Source organism: Heptranchias perlo, chromosome 20, assembly GCF_035084215.1.
Source record: "Heptranchias perlo isolate sHepPer1 chromosome 20, sHepPer1.hap1, whole genome shotgun sequence".
Taxonomy (NCBI): Eukaryota; Metazoa; Chordata; class Chondrichthyes; order Hexanchiformes; family Hexanchidae; genus Heptranchias; species Heptranchias perlo.
The window spans coordinates 13,305,736-13,321,973 of NC_090344.1; the positions used below are offsets into that span (position 1 = coordinate 13,305,736).

The 16,238-nt window shown below is 43.1% G+C and overlaps 1 protein-coding gene and 1 non-coding gene across 2 annotated transcripts in view; one reads left to right on the forward strand and one right to left on the reverse strand.

Moving 5' to 3' along the window:
• Positions 1 to 1,781: 1,781 nt before the first annotated feature.
• On the forward strand, positions 1,782 to 1,864 carry trnam-cau (transfer RNA methionine (anticodon CAU)). Its single transcript has one exon. It is a non-coding gene; the product is annotated as a tRNA-Met (tRNA).
• Positions 1,865 to 12,865: 11,001 nt separating this feature from the next.
• Positions 12,866 to 16,238, reverse strand: part of LOC137335928 (uncharacterized) — a 33,541-nt gene continuing 30,168 nt past the window's right edge. Inside the window, exons 5-6 of the mRNA XM_068001441.1 lie at positions 15,674 to 15,886; positions 12,866 to 13,764 (exon numbers count right to left, since the gene is read on the reverse strand). Of these exons, the coding sequence (XP_067857542.1) occupies positions 12,866 to 13,764; positions 15,674 to 15,886 (1,112 nt within the window). The remainder of the gene's footprint in view (positions 13,765 to 15,673; positions 15,887 to 16,238) is intronic.

Consider the following 16,238-nt stretch of genomic DNA (forward strand, 5'->3'; position numbering starts at 1 on the left):
TCCCTTGTCTGCCACCAGCGAAAAAGGTTTGTCGATCCCACCCGAACCAACTCCTTTCAAAAATCCACTCTGTTCAAAGCCAATATATCTATCCAGATAAAAAGGGAATAAAACTTGAAATGAGCGTCACTGTGCATCAGTTTTCTCTTGTTCAAAGTTATCTCTTTAATGAAGTAAAAGATGCAGCTTTTAAAGAATAAGGGAGGAGCCACTGTCTCCATTTTCGGCAGGAGAAGAAAATCCGTCAGGATGTTTATGGAGACCAAGTTCCAACATAACGTTTCCACCCGGGATTGAACCGGGACTTTTCGCGTGCAAAGCGAATAAGGATAACGATTACACTGTGGAAACCGGTGGCATCCCACTCAACACAATGGGTAACTGAATGGTGTTTTCTCTCTGCTCTTATTTGGCATGTGTTGTTTCAAGTACAGCAAGAGATACAGACAGTGGCTGCTTCACCTTTTCTTTAAGAACTCTTCCCTTTACTTCAATAAGTAAATAACTTTGAACAAGAGAAAACTGATCTGCAGCGACGCTCATTGCGAGAGCATGAGATCTCAGGGTGGTGGGTTTGAGGCCCACGTTGGGCGAGTACCGTTTTAAACTTTTATGCTGCTTCCCCCGGTGAGCCCCAGCTCTGACAATCCGCCCCCCCCCCCACTTCGCAACCTGCACCCCCACCCCGTCTCACCGCGCACGAAAGGGGCCGCGCCCGGGCTGAATCTCTCCAATTTGGTGTCCGCCCCTGTCGCAGCATGAAATGGTCCTTATCAAAGTCACAATTGATATCCGATGTGACTTCCACCATGATAAACTATCCCTCCTCATCCTTCTCAAGTACAATATCTCACCGTGCTGTTATGCTGTTCGACTAGTTTCCTCTCTCTGCTCCTATTTGGAATGTGTTGCTTTTCTGTCCGACAACACTTAGTATCATCGTATTATGTTTGTCCACAAGATGAGATCATTCGGCCCATCGTGCCTGTGCCGGGTCAAACGCACGGATTCGTTCAAAGTTAGTTCAAAGAGAGATAGACAAAGTGCTTTGTTAGCAGAAAATTGCCTGAACCCTCACAGTCGACAGCTTTCCTCCTCGCTACCAACCACGCGGCCTATTTTTGTTTCACCCGCAAATTTCGTAATCATGTCCCCTACGTTTAAGTCCAAATCGTTAATGTATACCACAAAAAGCAAAGGACCTGATACCGAGCCTTGCGGCACCCCACTGCAAACAGCCTTCCAGCCGCAAAAACACCCGTCGACCATTACCCTTTGCTTCCTGCTACTGAGCTAATTTTGGATCCAACAAGCCACATTGCCTTGGATCCCATGGGCCTTGAATTTTTGACCAATCTGCTTTGTGGGAACTTTTTCAAAGACTTGCTAAATTCCGTTCCGACGACATCAATTGCGCTACCCTCATCGATCCTCCTTATCAACTCGTCGAAAAATTCAACCAAGTTAGTCAGACACGACCTCCCCTTAACAAATCCGTGCTGACTGTCCATGATAAGTCCATGCCTTTCTCAGTGACAGTTTATCCTGTCCCTCAGAATTGATTCCAATAATTTGGAAATGGAGTCTTCTGCTTGCTACAATAAGAGATAAGGCGGCTGAGTGCACATAAGCCCGGCTAGCTCAGTCAGTAGGGTATGATACTTTTAATTTCAAGGTCGTGGGTTCGAGCCCCACGTTAAAAAAATGCCATTTTAAACTTTTGTGCTGCCTTCACTGGCGAACAGTGCAGAAATGATGGAGAATGAAAAACTCAAATGCTCGTCAGAATGGCCGAGTGGTCTAAGGCGCTGCGTTCATGTCGCAGTTTTTTATGGAGGCGTGGGTTCGAATCCCCCTTCCGACGTTTCCCATTTTTACTGCTCCATCGAAATATTTTATTTGCGGATTGGGCTGCAGCTAATTTTTCTGCCAAGTCGATTTGCTCCTCCCACAAAAGCAACTGGCTTTGTCATGGATTTGTGACTTGAGAAGTTTTGAACGGTGAAATGTTTGACATATTAATGACCTGGACAAAGAAATAGAACAGCAGTGGGAAACATTTAAAACGGTGATCAATAACGTCCAGGAGAAATATATCCCACTAAAATACAAGAACAAACTAGCCAGAAATGATACACCAGGGATGAATAAAGAAATACGGGCAAAATTGAAACGATTGAAAAAGGCACAAACTAGACAATAAAGGAGAGGATGACAAATGGGAATTTGAGAAGACTGGGAAAGAAGTCAAACGAACTGTTAGAAAGGCAAAAAGGAATATCAAAAAAGCAAAGTATTGTGGACACATTAACAGCCAAAGAAAATTTCGGATAGGAATAGGGCCACCCAGGGATGAACGCGACAAACTCACAGGCAATGACAGCGAAATGGCAGAAATATTTAATAATCACTTTGCTTCAGTGTTTACCAGGGACACAAATATTGTGGGCATGACAGTAGATGACGAGATCAAAAAAATATGTAAAGACATTTAAGATCGAAAGGGGGCAGATAACTGATAAACTTATCAAATTTAGAGAGGAAATTTCATGTTAGGAGCATAACCAGTTTTAAACCGCTCAGCCACGCTAATTTCCGAATTACTGTTCAGGAGCTCATTTCACAGGGACACGATTACTGCGCTCCATTTAGGGAAGCTCAGACAAAGGCGGACAGTGATCTATTAATAGAATCATAGTATAAGACAGCGCCATTCGGCCCATCGTGCCTGTGCCAGCTCTCTGAAAGAGCTGTCCAGTTAATCCCACCGGCCTGCTGTTTCCCCATCGTCCTGAAAATGTTTCCATCCAAGCGTTTATCCAATTCACTTTTGAAAACTGAGTTAAGAAAAACAATATTGAAATGGGTGCTGGGGCCTCTGAAGCGTCGATGTGGAGCGTGTGATGATTGAAGTTATCAAGATGGTTGCTTTACACGTGGTATGTTGTGCAATCATCCTGAAATTGGAATATCTTCAATATCCAATAAAAATTGAATTGCAAACCTGACGGACAAACATTGGAAAACAAATCACGAGTGAACGCAAATCATCTGGAACCTGTTTTCAGCCTCACGGCAGTCGCCTTTTAAGTAAAGTGAAATAACTTTGCATTGAAAAGATTTGGAACTTTCTTCTGTGCCTTTATCTGTTATATTTCTTAAAGTTGCTGGCGTCTGATAATGCACACGCCTCTGCTCCCTCTATTGAATAAGGAAGGAGATGTTTGACGTTTCCAGGACCTGCTGGTTATGAGCTTATCCTTCACATTCAGTGGGTTCGCGTCCTTTGAACGGCGTCAGCTTTAGCCCAGCGGTTACTTCATAGCAAACAAGTTCGACACTGTTTCACCGCGGGCGCTGACTGACGTTTTTATTGTTATTTCTTTCAGAACTAAATCAATAGTAGCCGTGATTTTAAATTTGCACGAATGATTTTTAGAAGTCGCCTTTAAATATTTCAAAGGCGACTCCTAATTTATGATAGTCCGGCCATTTCACCAGCCGTGTTGAAAACAAAACATGTCTCTGCTTTTCGCGTCTTTTTTCGAAAGCCAAAAATATATTTCCCGTGACCTCAGAAGGATGGACAAGTACATTTCAGAAAGCTGAAACACGTTCACCGAGCTTAAATCGTCTGACCACGTTAAAGGCGCGAAATATATATATATATATATATATATATATCCAAATCGTTGCTGTCTGTTTCTGTGGTTGTCTTTTTTCTGTGTGTGTCCATCTGCAGGTCGATTTTGAATCAATACCAGTATTTGTGGCTGTTTGTTGCATGAAATAAATGAGGGTATCAGGCGCTCCCCTCCCTGCCACTGGGTAGGTACTGAGTCAGGGTTTAGACCAAACTTCTGTTTTTTTTTGTGAAAAAGCAATTAAAACCTTCATTCGGGAATTATCCAGTCTCATGTGTGCGGGAAAAGAAACAGTGACCCCGATGTGATGTGAACACGCAGCCTTTTGATCTGGAGTCAGACCTTTGCGCCACGCACTCTGAAGACAGAATTCTGGATGTTTTTATACATATGAATGATTCTCAAACACCGTTTCATTTATCCTACTTTGGTTGAATCGATAGGGCTTATCAAATCTCCGCCAGGTCCCACCGGGTGTGAGAGAGTGTTGGAAGCAGCCTTCACCCCCAATATCACACTGGCTTTCATCGCCTGCTGCCAGCGGACTGCAATAACAGGGCTGGGAGATACGCACTTGTCCACATTTAATCAGCAGTGTGAATCGTTAAGTATTTAAGCATTTGAAATGTAACAAGTTTTCAAAATGTTGCTGCCTGGTTTTGAACCGGGGACATTTCGTGTCTTAGACGAACGTGATAACCACTACACAACGGAAACTTGTTTACTAAAACTTTGTGTTAGGGACATAACCCCTCAGCCAAACTAATTTCCGTCTTACTGTCCAGGAGCTCAATTCACGGGGATACATTTCCTGTGGTGCATTCGGAGCGCTGCAGAGACGGATCGGTGGCGATGGTTCGGCAGTGAATCCCAGAGCATGGCGCCGACACAAACATTTCACTGTTTCTTTTACCATGGCCTGATCTTCGACCGCAGTGTAAATTATGGCGTTTCAGGCATGCTCAGATGTCATTGTTTACTGAGTGTTTTCTTGCAGCCAAATCACACATCAGAAAACTTGAAATGAGATGAAGAGATCGGAGCCATTAAAATGCTTCCAGTTAATGCAGATCAGGAATTAAAACCTGACTTCGGTTTCAGGGCTATCAGAATGAAGCAATGAATCCTAAAGTAGAAAAGAATGGTGCAATTTTTGTCCGTGGGTGAACTCCAATCATCAACTTTTTGGTTAATAGCAGAACGCGCTAACCGATGGCGCCACAGAGACCACCCAGTGCCTTTTTTTGCAAGATACGCTAAAGCAGCGTGTCACCGAGCCAAAGTTTAATGTTGCAGCGACAGAAATGCAATTGTCCACTATCAGTGTTACTTTTCCAGAAATAAAGGATGGAGCATTGTTTGTGGAAACATGGAAACGGTCTGGGCTCGCTCACAGCATCGATATCATCCGAACCAGCGCTCCTGCGCCCACCGGTTCGTTGTCTGTTACTAAGTATTCTGAGCGTCCTGATGCTGATGTCAGGTTTTGATCACTAATCTGCAGTCACGGAGAACACTTTAAATGGGTCCGACCTCTTAATTTCATCCACAACATCAGAGTAAATGTTCCAGGGGGACATGCCGACTCAGCTGCGTGTTGGCCGCCTGTCTGGCCAATCCTTTATTCGCCTCTGATTCCGTTTCCCAAAGCGTATCGACAGATTCACAAAGTTGTTTGTCATTTCGGTTCCTTTCGATTTGTCCAACTCCCGACTGGCAATAATTTGCAAACCTGGTTGCAAACATCCGCCTTGCATCGTGTCCAGGCATGGCTTATGTGGAGAGACTGGAGAAGCTGGGATTGTTCTCCTGAGAGCACAAAAAGGTTAAGGGGAGATGTAATAGAGGTGTTCAAAATTATGAGGGGATTTTGACAGAATGGATGGGGAGAAGCTGTTTCCATTGGCAGGAGGGTCGATAACCAGAGGACACAACAATAACAACCCGCATTTATAAAGCGCCTTTAACGTAGTAAAATGTCACAAGGCGCTTCACTTGAGCGTTATGAAACAAAACTTGACACTAAGCCACATAAGGAGATATTGGGACCGGTGACCAAAAGCTTAGTCGAAGAGGTAGGTTTTAAGGTATGTGTTAAAGGAGAGAGAGGCGGAGAAGTTTAGGGAGGGAATCCCAGAGCTTCGGGCCGAGGCAGCTGAAGGCACGGCCGCCAATGGTGGAGCGATTGAAATAGGGGATGCGCAAGACGCCAGAATTGGAGGAGCGCAGAGATTGTTTTCATTTGTTCATGGGATGTGGGCGTCGCTGGCGATGCCGGCATTTATTGCCCATTCCTAATTGCCCTTGAGAAGGTGGTGGTGAGCTGCCTTCTTGAACCGCTGCAGTCCGTGTCGTGAAGGCTCTCCCACAGTGCTGTTCGGTAGGGAGTTCCAGGACTTTGACCCAGCGACGTTGAAGGAACGGCCAATATATTTCCAAGTCTGGATGGTGTGTGACTTGGAGGGGAACGTGTAGGTGGTGTTGTTGCCATGTGTCTGCTGCCCTTGTCCTTCTAGGTTTTAAAGGTCGCGGGTGTGGGAGGTGCTGTCGACGAAGCCTTGGCGAGTTGCTGCAGTGCATCCTATGGAAGGTACCCACAGCAGCCACTGCAGAGAGACGGATATAGAGACAGAGAGGGAGAGGGACAGAGTGAGAAGCAGAGAGAGAGAGAGCGAGACAGGGAGAGGGTGTGAGAAAAAAACAGAGAGTGATTGACAGAAAAAGGGAAACAATGAGAGGGAGAAACAGCGAGAGACGCAAACAGAGAGAGACACATAGAGTGAGAGTCGCACAAATACATATATACAGAAACAGAGACAGAAAGAGAGAGACACAGACAGGGAATGACCCAGAGGGATAGAGGCAGGGGTGAGAGAGGGGGGGAGACAGACAGACAGACAGAGGAGCAGTGAGAGAGAAGAAGAAAGCGACAGAGAGAGAAACGGTGAAAGAGAAAGATCACAGTGAGCGAGAGAAAGGCAGAGGAACGGAGAAAGAGAGAGCGAGATAGAGAAAGGGAAAGAGAGCGGCACAGAGACAGAGAGAGAGAGAGACAAAGAGAGTCAGAGAGAGAGAAGGAAAGAGGGAGACAGAGAGAAAGAAATAGACACAGAGCAAGATAGAGAAAAAAAGAGAGACATTCAGACAGTGAGTGATAAACACAGAGAGCGGGTGAAACACAGAGAGACACACTGAGAGAGAGAGGCACTGAGAGGAAGAGAGACACAGGGAGAGAGACAGAGAGAGAGAAAGAGGGAGAGAGTTAGGGAGAGACAGACATGGACAGAGAGACTGAGAGAAAGAGAGAGAGAGAAAGTGAGAAAGAGACGCAGAGCGATGGACAGAGAGAGATACGGAGAGAGAGATAGACAGAGTTAGTGACACGCAGAGAGACAGAGAGAGTCATAAGCAAGAGAGAGAGAGATTCAGAGAGAGAGAGACAGAGAGAGAGATATGCTCAGAAAGATAATTACAGAGAACGAAACATAGTACATAGAAAATAGCAGCAGGAGTAGTCCATTCGGCCCTTCGAGCCTGCTCCACCATTCAATATGATCATGGCTGATCCTTGATCTTAATACCATATTCCCGCTCTCTCTCCATACCCCTTGACGCCTTTTGTGCTTAGAAATCTATCTCGCTCCTTCTCAAATATATTCAGTGACTTGGCCTCCACAGCCTCCTGTGGTAGAGAATTCCATAGGTTCACCACCCTCTGAGTGAAGCAATTTCTCCTTATCTCAGTCCTAAATGTCCTATCCCGTATCCTGAGGCTGTGACCCTTGTTCGGGACGCCCCAGGGGGAAACATCCTCCCTGCATCCAGTCTATCTCGTCCTGTCAGAATTTTATATATTTCGTTGAGATCCCCTCTCATTCTTCTAAACTCGAGTGAATACAGACCGAGTCGACCGAATCTCTCATTACATGACAGTCCTGCCATCCCAGGGATCACTCTGGTGAACCTTCGCTGCACTCCCTCTATGGCAAGTATATCTTTTCTCAGCTAAGGAGGCCAAAACTGCACACAATACTCCAGATGTGGTCTCACCAAGGTCCTGTATAGCTGCAGTAAGACATCCTTTTCCTATACTCAAATCCTCTTGCAATGAAGGCCAACATACCATTTGCCTTCCTAATTGCTTGCTGCACCTGCATGTTTGCTTTCAGTGACTGATGTACTAGGACACCCAGGTCCTTTTGTACATCAACATTCCCCAATCTATCACCATTTAAATAATACTCTGCCTTTCTGTTTTTTCCTTCTGAAGTGGATAACTTCACATTCATCCACTTAATACTGCATCTGCCATATTTTTGCCCACTCACTCAACTTGTCTAAATCACCTTGAAGCCTCTTTGCATTCTCCTCACAATTCACGATCCCACCTAGTTTCGTGTCATCAGTAAACTTGGAAATATTACATTTGGTTCCCTCATCCAAATCATTGATATATATTGTGAATATCTGGGACTCAAGCACTGATACCTGCGGTGCCCCACTAGTCACTGCCTGCCACCCGGAAAAGACGCATTTACTCCTACTCTCTATTTCCTGTCTGTTAACCAATTTTCAATCCATGCCAGTGAAATACCACCAATCCGATGTGCTTTAATTTTCTGCACAAACCTCTGATGTGGGACTTTATCAAAGGCCTTCTGAAAATACAAAAAAACACATTCAGTGGTTCTCCCTTATTTATTCTACCAGTTACATCCTCGAAAAACACCAGTAGGTTTGTCAAACATGATTTCCCTTTCATAAATCCATGTTGACTTTGTCTAATCCCGTTGATATTTTATAAATGTCCTGTGATCACATCCTTTATAATGGACTCCAGCATTCTCCCTACTACTGATGTTCGGCTAACCGGTCTATAGTTCCCTCTTTTCTCTCTCCATCCTTTTTTAAATCGTGGGATTACTTTTGCCACCCTTCAATCTGCAGGAACTGTTCCATAATCTATCGAATTTTGGAAGATGACAAGTAACGCATCCATTATTTCCATGGCTACCTCTTTTATTACTCTGGGATGCAGATTAGCAGGCCCTGGGGATTTATCAGCGTTCAGTCCCATTAATTTATCCAGCACTATTGATTTACTAATACTAATTTCCTTTAATTCCTCCTTCTCACCAGTCCCTTGTCTCCCTAGCTTTTCTGGGAAGTCATTTGTGTCCTCTTCCGTGAAGACAGAACTAAAGTATGTGTTTAATTGCTCTGCCATTTCCTTGTTCCCCATTATAAATTCTCCCGTTTCTGTTCTTAAGGAACCTACATTTGTCTTCACTAATCGTTTTCTTTTTACATACATGTAGAAGCTTTTACAGTCCACTTTTATGTTTCTTCCAAGTTTATTCTCATATTCTATTTTCCCCTCTTATTCAATCTTTTGGTCCTTTTTTGCTTAATTCTAAACTGCTCCCAAATCTCAGGCTTGCTAATTTTTCTGGCAACTTGATATGACTCCTCTTTGGATCTAATACTATCCTTAATTTATTTTGTTAGCCATGGTTTCGCCGATGTTCTTTTTGTGTTTTTGCACCAGAAAGGAATGTATAAAATTGTTGCAATTCATGCATTCGTTCCTTAAATGTCAGCCATTGCTTAACCACCATCATTCATTTCGATGAAGCTTCCCAAACTATCATAGACAACTCACTCCTCATACCTTCCTAGTTTCATTTTCTTAGATTAAGGACCCTCGTTTCGGATTGGACAACTTCACTATCCATCATAATGAAGAATTCTATCATGTTATGGTCACTCTTCCCGAAAGGACCGCGCACGACAAGATTATTAATCAACCCCTTCTCATTATTTGATTAACCATAAGGGTACGGTAGCATAGTGGTTAAGTTACAGCCCTAGTAATCTGGAGTTGTAAATTGAAATCCCACTACTACTGCTGGGGAATTTAATCCAAAACAATTAATTAAATAAAATGTGCAATTAAAATACTAGTGTCAGTAATGGTGGCCGTGAAATTAATGGATTGTGGTAAAAATGTGCTGTCCCTTCCAGGTTTGGCCTCTGTGTGATTCCCCACCCCGAACAATGTGGTTGATTCTGAAATGACCTAGCAAGCAACTCAGTTGTTAAATCTCGCTTAAAAAAAAAAGTCGTAATTAACATTGAACCGGACACCACAAAAACCAACTCACGCACCATCCCGACTTGGAAATATGTCGCCGTTCCCTTATCGTCGCTGGTTCAATCCTGGAGCTCCATTCTCAACAGCACTATGGGAGAAACCATCACCACACAGACTGCTGCGGTTGAAGAAGATCAGTCAGCACCACCTTCTCAAGGGCAATTCGGGATGGGCATGAAATGCCGTTATAGCCAGCGACGCCCACATCCTATGAACTAAATGAAAATCGAGAATCCGTGATTGGTACAGAGCCAATAGAAAGGAGGAAAGGCACTGAGAAAGAAACAATGAAAAGGAGAGATGCAGATCAGAGAGGGACGCAAGGAGAGTGAAGGGCAACAAAGAAATGCTCACAGAGAAAGAAACGAAGAGATGCAGGCACCAAGCACAAAGATAGAGGTATGGTGAGAGATAGCGGAAAATGTGGAGGGTCAGAGAGGCGAGGAAAATAGAATGATAGCGGAATGGAAGGCAGTAAAACAGGATACTGAGCCGGAGAGTGGCGAGAGAGAAAAAATATAAACGGTGCGCAGGGCGCTGCTTCCACTAGGCTACACATCATCTCGAATTGCCGGTCCCCAGATTAGAGAGAGGAGGAAGGCGGATAGAGAATCACATGAGAGAAAGAAAAACAAACAGAGGAGATAGCGTGTGAGAGAATGAAACAAAAATAGTGGGAGAGACTGTCGAGGACAAAAAGAGAGAGGGAAATAGGATTGTAAGGGGAGAGAGAAAATATAAAGGGTGCAATTCTCCCACTCGGCTGCACATCATCTCGAGAGAGAAGGGAGAAATGCAGATAGAGGTACAAGCAAGGAGAAAGAGGTAGATAGCGTGAGAGAGAGAATGAAACAAAGATAGTGGGAGAAACAGCGAGACAAAGGTGGAGGATCGGAGATAAAAGGGGAGGGAAATATCCTGGGGAGGAATGGAGGCAGTGAAACAGGATAATGAGAACCGAGACCGTAAGATAAAGAATACAATTCTCACAGAGCACTGCTACACATCGTCTCAGAGACACACACCATCCCACTTAAAATACCTGCACACTGAGACAGCGAGTTTAAAGATGCACACACCATCGTCTCAGCCGCAGGACATTAGTCTACTTTCCAGATTTTGCAGCTCAGTTCACGAGATTGTTTGTTATTATCTAGTTTGGCTCGGTTCCTTATTCTCTCTTTTCCCCTCTGTCCTGCAACTATTCCGCTTTCCTCACATGTTTCAACCCCACAGCACTCAATCTGTTTCCGTGTTTAGACTAACCAATTAGGCCCCTTGCCGAATTTTCAGAGTACACTTGGCCGTCTGCACCATGCCACAGAGATACCAAATCAATGGTTTCCCTCAGGGATCAGTCCTAGCATCTATCCTTTCTAATCTGTACATAAACTCCCCGAGACCAGATTACGGAAATTAATTTCTGTTGATGACAGTGCCTTTGTTACTGAAATTCGTGAGTTTTCTACCCTGTAAACCACAGTCATTAATGATATGTAACGCATGGCAGAGAACTGTCTGAAATGACGTCTTCATCCGAGTATCACAAGAACTGTGAGATCCATCTTACATTTGCTCTCTGTTAGTGTCTCTCCTGAACTTATTATAAACTTTGGTCAACTTTTGAAACATGCAAAATTGAAGCCCATGGAATAAAAGAGCAGAGGCAGCATGGATACTAAATTTGGTAAGTGACAGGTAACAGAGAGTTGTGGTGAACAGTTGTTATTCGGACTAGAGGAAGGTATATAGGGGTATTCCCCAGGGGTTAGTACTAGGACCATTGAATATTGATATATATTAATGACTTCAACTTGAGTGTGCAGGCACAATTTCAAATTGCAGAAGACACAAACTTGGAAGTGTAATAAACAGTGAGGAGGATAGTGATAGAATTCAAGAGGATATAGACAGGCTGGTGCAATGGCGGACACATGGCAAATGAAATTGAACACAGAGATATGCGAGGTGATTACATTTTGGCAGGAAGAATGAGGAGAGGCAATATAAACTAAATGTTACAAATCTAAAGAGGGTGCAGGAACAGAGAGACCTGGGAGTACGTGTACTCAAAACTTTGAAGGTAGCAGGACAGGTTGTGAAAGTGTTTAAAAATCATACTGGACCTTGGGCTGTATAAATAGAGGCATAGAGTACAAAAGCAAGTGAGTTATGTTGAACCTTTATACAACACTGGTTCGGCCACAACTTTAGAATTGTGTTCAATTATGGGCACCGTACATTAGGGAGCATGTAAAGGTTTTGGAGAGGGTGCAGAAAAGATTTAATAGAATCGTTCCAGGGATGAGTGATTACATTTATGCGGATAGACTGGAGAAGCTGAGGTTGTTCTCCTTAGAGCAGAGAAGGCGAAGAGGAGATTTGACACAAGTATTCAAAATCATGAAGGTTTTAGATAAAGTAAATAAAGAGAAACTGTTCCCATTGGTGGACGGGTTGAGAATTAGGGGACACAGATTTAAGGTGATTGGCAAAAGAACCACCGACGACATGAGGGAAAACTTCTTTACCCAGCGAGTAATTTTGAACTGGAACACGTTGCCTGAAAGGGTGGTGGAAGCAGATTCAATCGTGGCTTTCAAAGTGGAATTTGGTAAATAATTAATGGGAAAACATTTGAAGGGCTACAGGGAAAGTGTGGGGAAATGCGACGAACTGGAATGCTCTTATAAAGAGCCGGCAGGGGCTGGGTGGGCCGAATGGCATGCATATGCGCTGTAACCATTTGTTGATTCTATGATAATCCCAAATTGCTTGCTGAAATATCGAACATTGTTAATTTGTAATCGCAGAGACCGCAGTGAATGGATTGGACAAACTAACAGACCACATTTGAAAGAAAAGTTATGCAGAATATGGATGAAGATGAAAAGGCTCCATTATTGTCCAGGCTTAGTTACTTGGGAAGATGAAGGAGGACATCTTGTGGGTTGTATATACAGTAACCACTGTGCGTCATTTTGGGAGAATGGATGTTCAGGGGAGAGGATGAATCGAATAGCGTCCAAGTAAGAATCTAATGTCAGGAATTCTTCCATTCTGTAAATTATTTAATTAACCTGACAATTACAATAAATGGATATTTCACCACATTTTTCAACTGCTTTCTGAATTTAGTCTGTGTTATTGCATAAATACAGGTGTTTGTACAACAGCTCAGAAGCTGAAGTATGAATCCCATTTCTCTTACGAATGGAGGGAGATATACAGAGGAATACCCCATAAACCACATTCGCTCAGAAACTACAAACACCAGAAACAGCGCCCATAACAGGATGAAATTCCCCGAGATAACAAACAGTAAAATGATGGATTTCCTTCGGTTCTCCATCTCTGGGTCACGGGGACTCTCCCCACTGCTGTGACCCCGGAGTCTCCTGCGGGCTCTGCTGGCCACTAAAATGTGTCTGACAGTTGAAGCATTGAGCAACAGAATCAGAACAAATGGGACACCCGGAGTTAGAATATAATGGAGGAATTCAATGCCTGCCCATATCTGCGAATATACAGCACCGCTTGTCACACCACAGAACCAGGGGCTATTGGATAACATATAATCACGGGTATAGAAAAAGTACCAAAAAATATTCTTTAAACAGAACAGAACAGTCACTGTTGCTAAAACCACATCCGCCGTTTTCTCGGTGCAATATTTTGTTTTCAACTTCTGACAACAAATGGCTACAAATCGATCAAAGGTGAAAGTGACGGTGAACCAGACAGAACAGTCTGTGGCTGCATAAAGCAGGACGGCGTGAATATTGCACACTGGAATGTGGTATAGAAAAGTAAACTGTGAACGATAAGTAATGGGGATCCGCCTCAATACCAGATCAGTGATAACGACCAATAGATCCGCCGCTGCCATGGCCACCAGGTAGCGAGTGACACATTTGGAGAGTCCGCACATTCCACGAGACAGGACAATGATTGTCATTAAGTTAACTGCAATTCAGCGGAAGACAAGCAAATTATAGTAAACTCAGAACAAAGGCGAGAGTGTGACAGAAATAATCATAGGTTCACAGTGTTATAGAATCGTAGAATCATAAAATCAGAGAATCACAGAATCAGAGAATCACAGTACTATAGAATCGTCGAATCATAGAATCCTGAAGCACAGAATGAGGCACTTCGGCCCGTCGTGCTCCTGCCAGCTCTCTGAATGAGCCATCATGTAAGCCAATTTCCCCATTATTCTGCATTTCTTTATTTTCAAGTATATGTCCAATTGATTATTGTACCTTAATGAAATGTGATAAATACACGTTCTCTCATTGCTCAAGTAATATGTTTGTTACATAGTGAAAATCAAGTCAATGTCTTGTGTAGTCTGATTCCATGCAGTCCATGCAGGATCATTTGACAGCGCTGATGCAATCAATAGCAACATTCTAAGGAATCTCTTTAATAGTTTGATGGACGTGCTCAGAATTAGACTGTGATACTTGGGCAAGAGAAAACTCTCTATAGGAGAAACAGACCACAGGGCCAAAGATACATCAATGTGAAACAGACAAGACACTTATTTCTACAGTAAAAAGGAACGACGAAGTTGATAAAACATCGCACCCACACCCAGAGGTAAGCATGGGATGTGGAACGGTTACTCTGTAAGGTGACTGTGGACATGAGGCACGGACAGGAGAGGAACTATTTGGGACTTTAAGGTGATCGTTTACAGTAACTATAAGCACTAATGGAATAATTAGTAAAATCAGAACATTCACATAACGTTTATAAGAATGAACAGTTATTTCAAACAGTCTGACAACATTAAAACATTAAAGATCTGAACTCAGTGGCAGCGCTGGGCTTCTGGGTTTCATCAGTTGATGAGCATCAAATGTTTCACGAAATGAAACAGGGAATGTGGGAAAATAAAACATGAATTTAGTTAATAATTCATCGCAGTCCAGTAAGAATCGTGTGGTTACATACCCATATAATAAACAGGTAAAAATTAAGTTAACTCATTTGTATTGTGGAATAGCAGGAGATGGTAGAAAATCAGCGTGAGACTCGCTGATAGATCCATTGAACCGTGTTAGACTGGTCTGGGACGAAATGGTTATTTCAGCGCAATGATTGGAGATAGATCCACAGCAATATAATAAAATGAAGAATTGATCCTGATAGATGTAGCACTTGCATTCCTGTCCTCAGCAACCGGGGAAGGTCCCTGGCAAACACATGCTGAGAATTTGTGAACTGACACAGGTTTCATTGGAGACCAAAGAGAGTAATCTGATGAAGGCCGGGAATCGTTCAGTGAAATTGCTGATTTTAGAACCTCAAAGAGTTTTTGAACCACGTGGAGCAAACAGCGGTAAATAAGGGCGGACTATTCATTCAGCTGATTCCAGTAAATGGGTGACTATCGAATAATCGCAGCGAGGAAGCTCGAGTATTGTATCAAATACAGGAAGGGGAACGCGGAATTATTCCCAACACTGCAAGAGGAGCGCGGTATTAGACTAAAAACCCAAAAGGCGCGCATAATTATACCAAATACAATAAGAGGAGCGCGGTATCATACCAAACACAGTAAGAGGAGCGGGGTGTTATACCAATCACAGTAAGAGGAGCGCCGTATTATACCAATCATAGCAAAGAGAAGCGTCATATTATATCTAACACAGTAAGATGAGTGATCTGAATGTAACAGTTAGCTGGATGTCATGATGTACATCACAAGACCAGTGTTACAGTATTACATTGGTGACAGAATCAATAACTGGAAATAGAGGCTTACCAGGAATCCCAAAAGCGGCAACGAGGGGATAGTAAATAACAAGAATAACAATACATTGAAACATGGTTTATAGAATTAATAACTGGATAAAAGACTTACCAGGGACACCAACAGCTGCGAGGATGGGATAGTAAATCTTTTGGAAATCGTAAAGTGTCCAGAGTATCAGATATTTTATTATCAGGAACGAATCCATTCGTTCAGTTTGTTGGTGGACTGCTGATTCCAGTTGATGCTGGAGGCGATGCTCTCCTGACACTTTGAGGTAAGATGATGAATTAAGCGCCGTATTTATTGTAGAGAAATCCTCTCCTGGGAGAATTGTATTCCATGGTGACGGATATTAATCACGTCATTGAACAAACAGGTTATACTAACCACTGTTACACTAACAATTTTCACTGGTATTGCAGAAAGGTATAATCCAGCGCTATGACGATCAGAATATAATCTTAGTAACTTTGAAAGAACAGAACATGAATGTGAAAGTGACGGTCTTGCAGCAATTATACCAAGTGACACGTCAGAAATACTAGATGATAAAAGACCAAGGTCCATCTAGTTCACCTTCTACCATCCTGATACAATGATAATGGTGTTATTGACTATTCATAAAAAACAATTTCTATCAATTAGACTACAACAGACCCAGAAATAACACGAG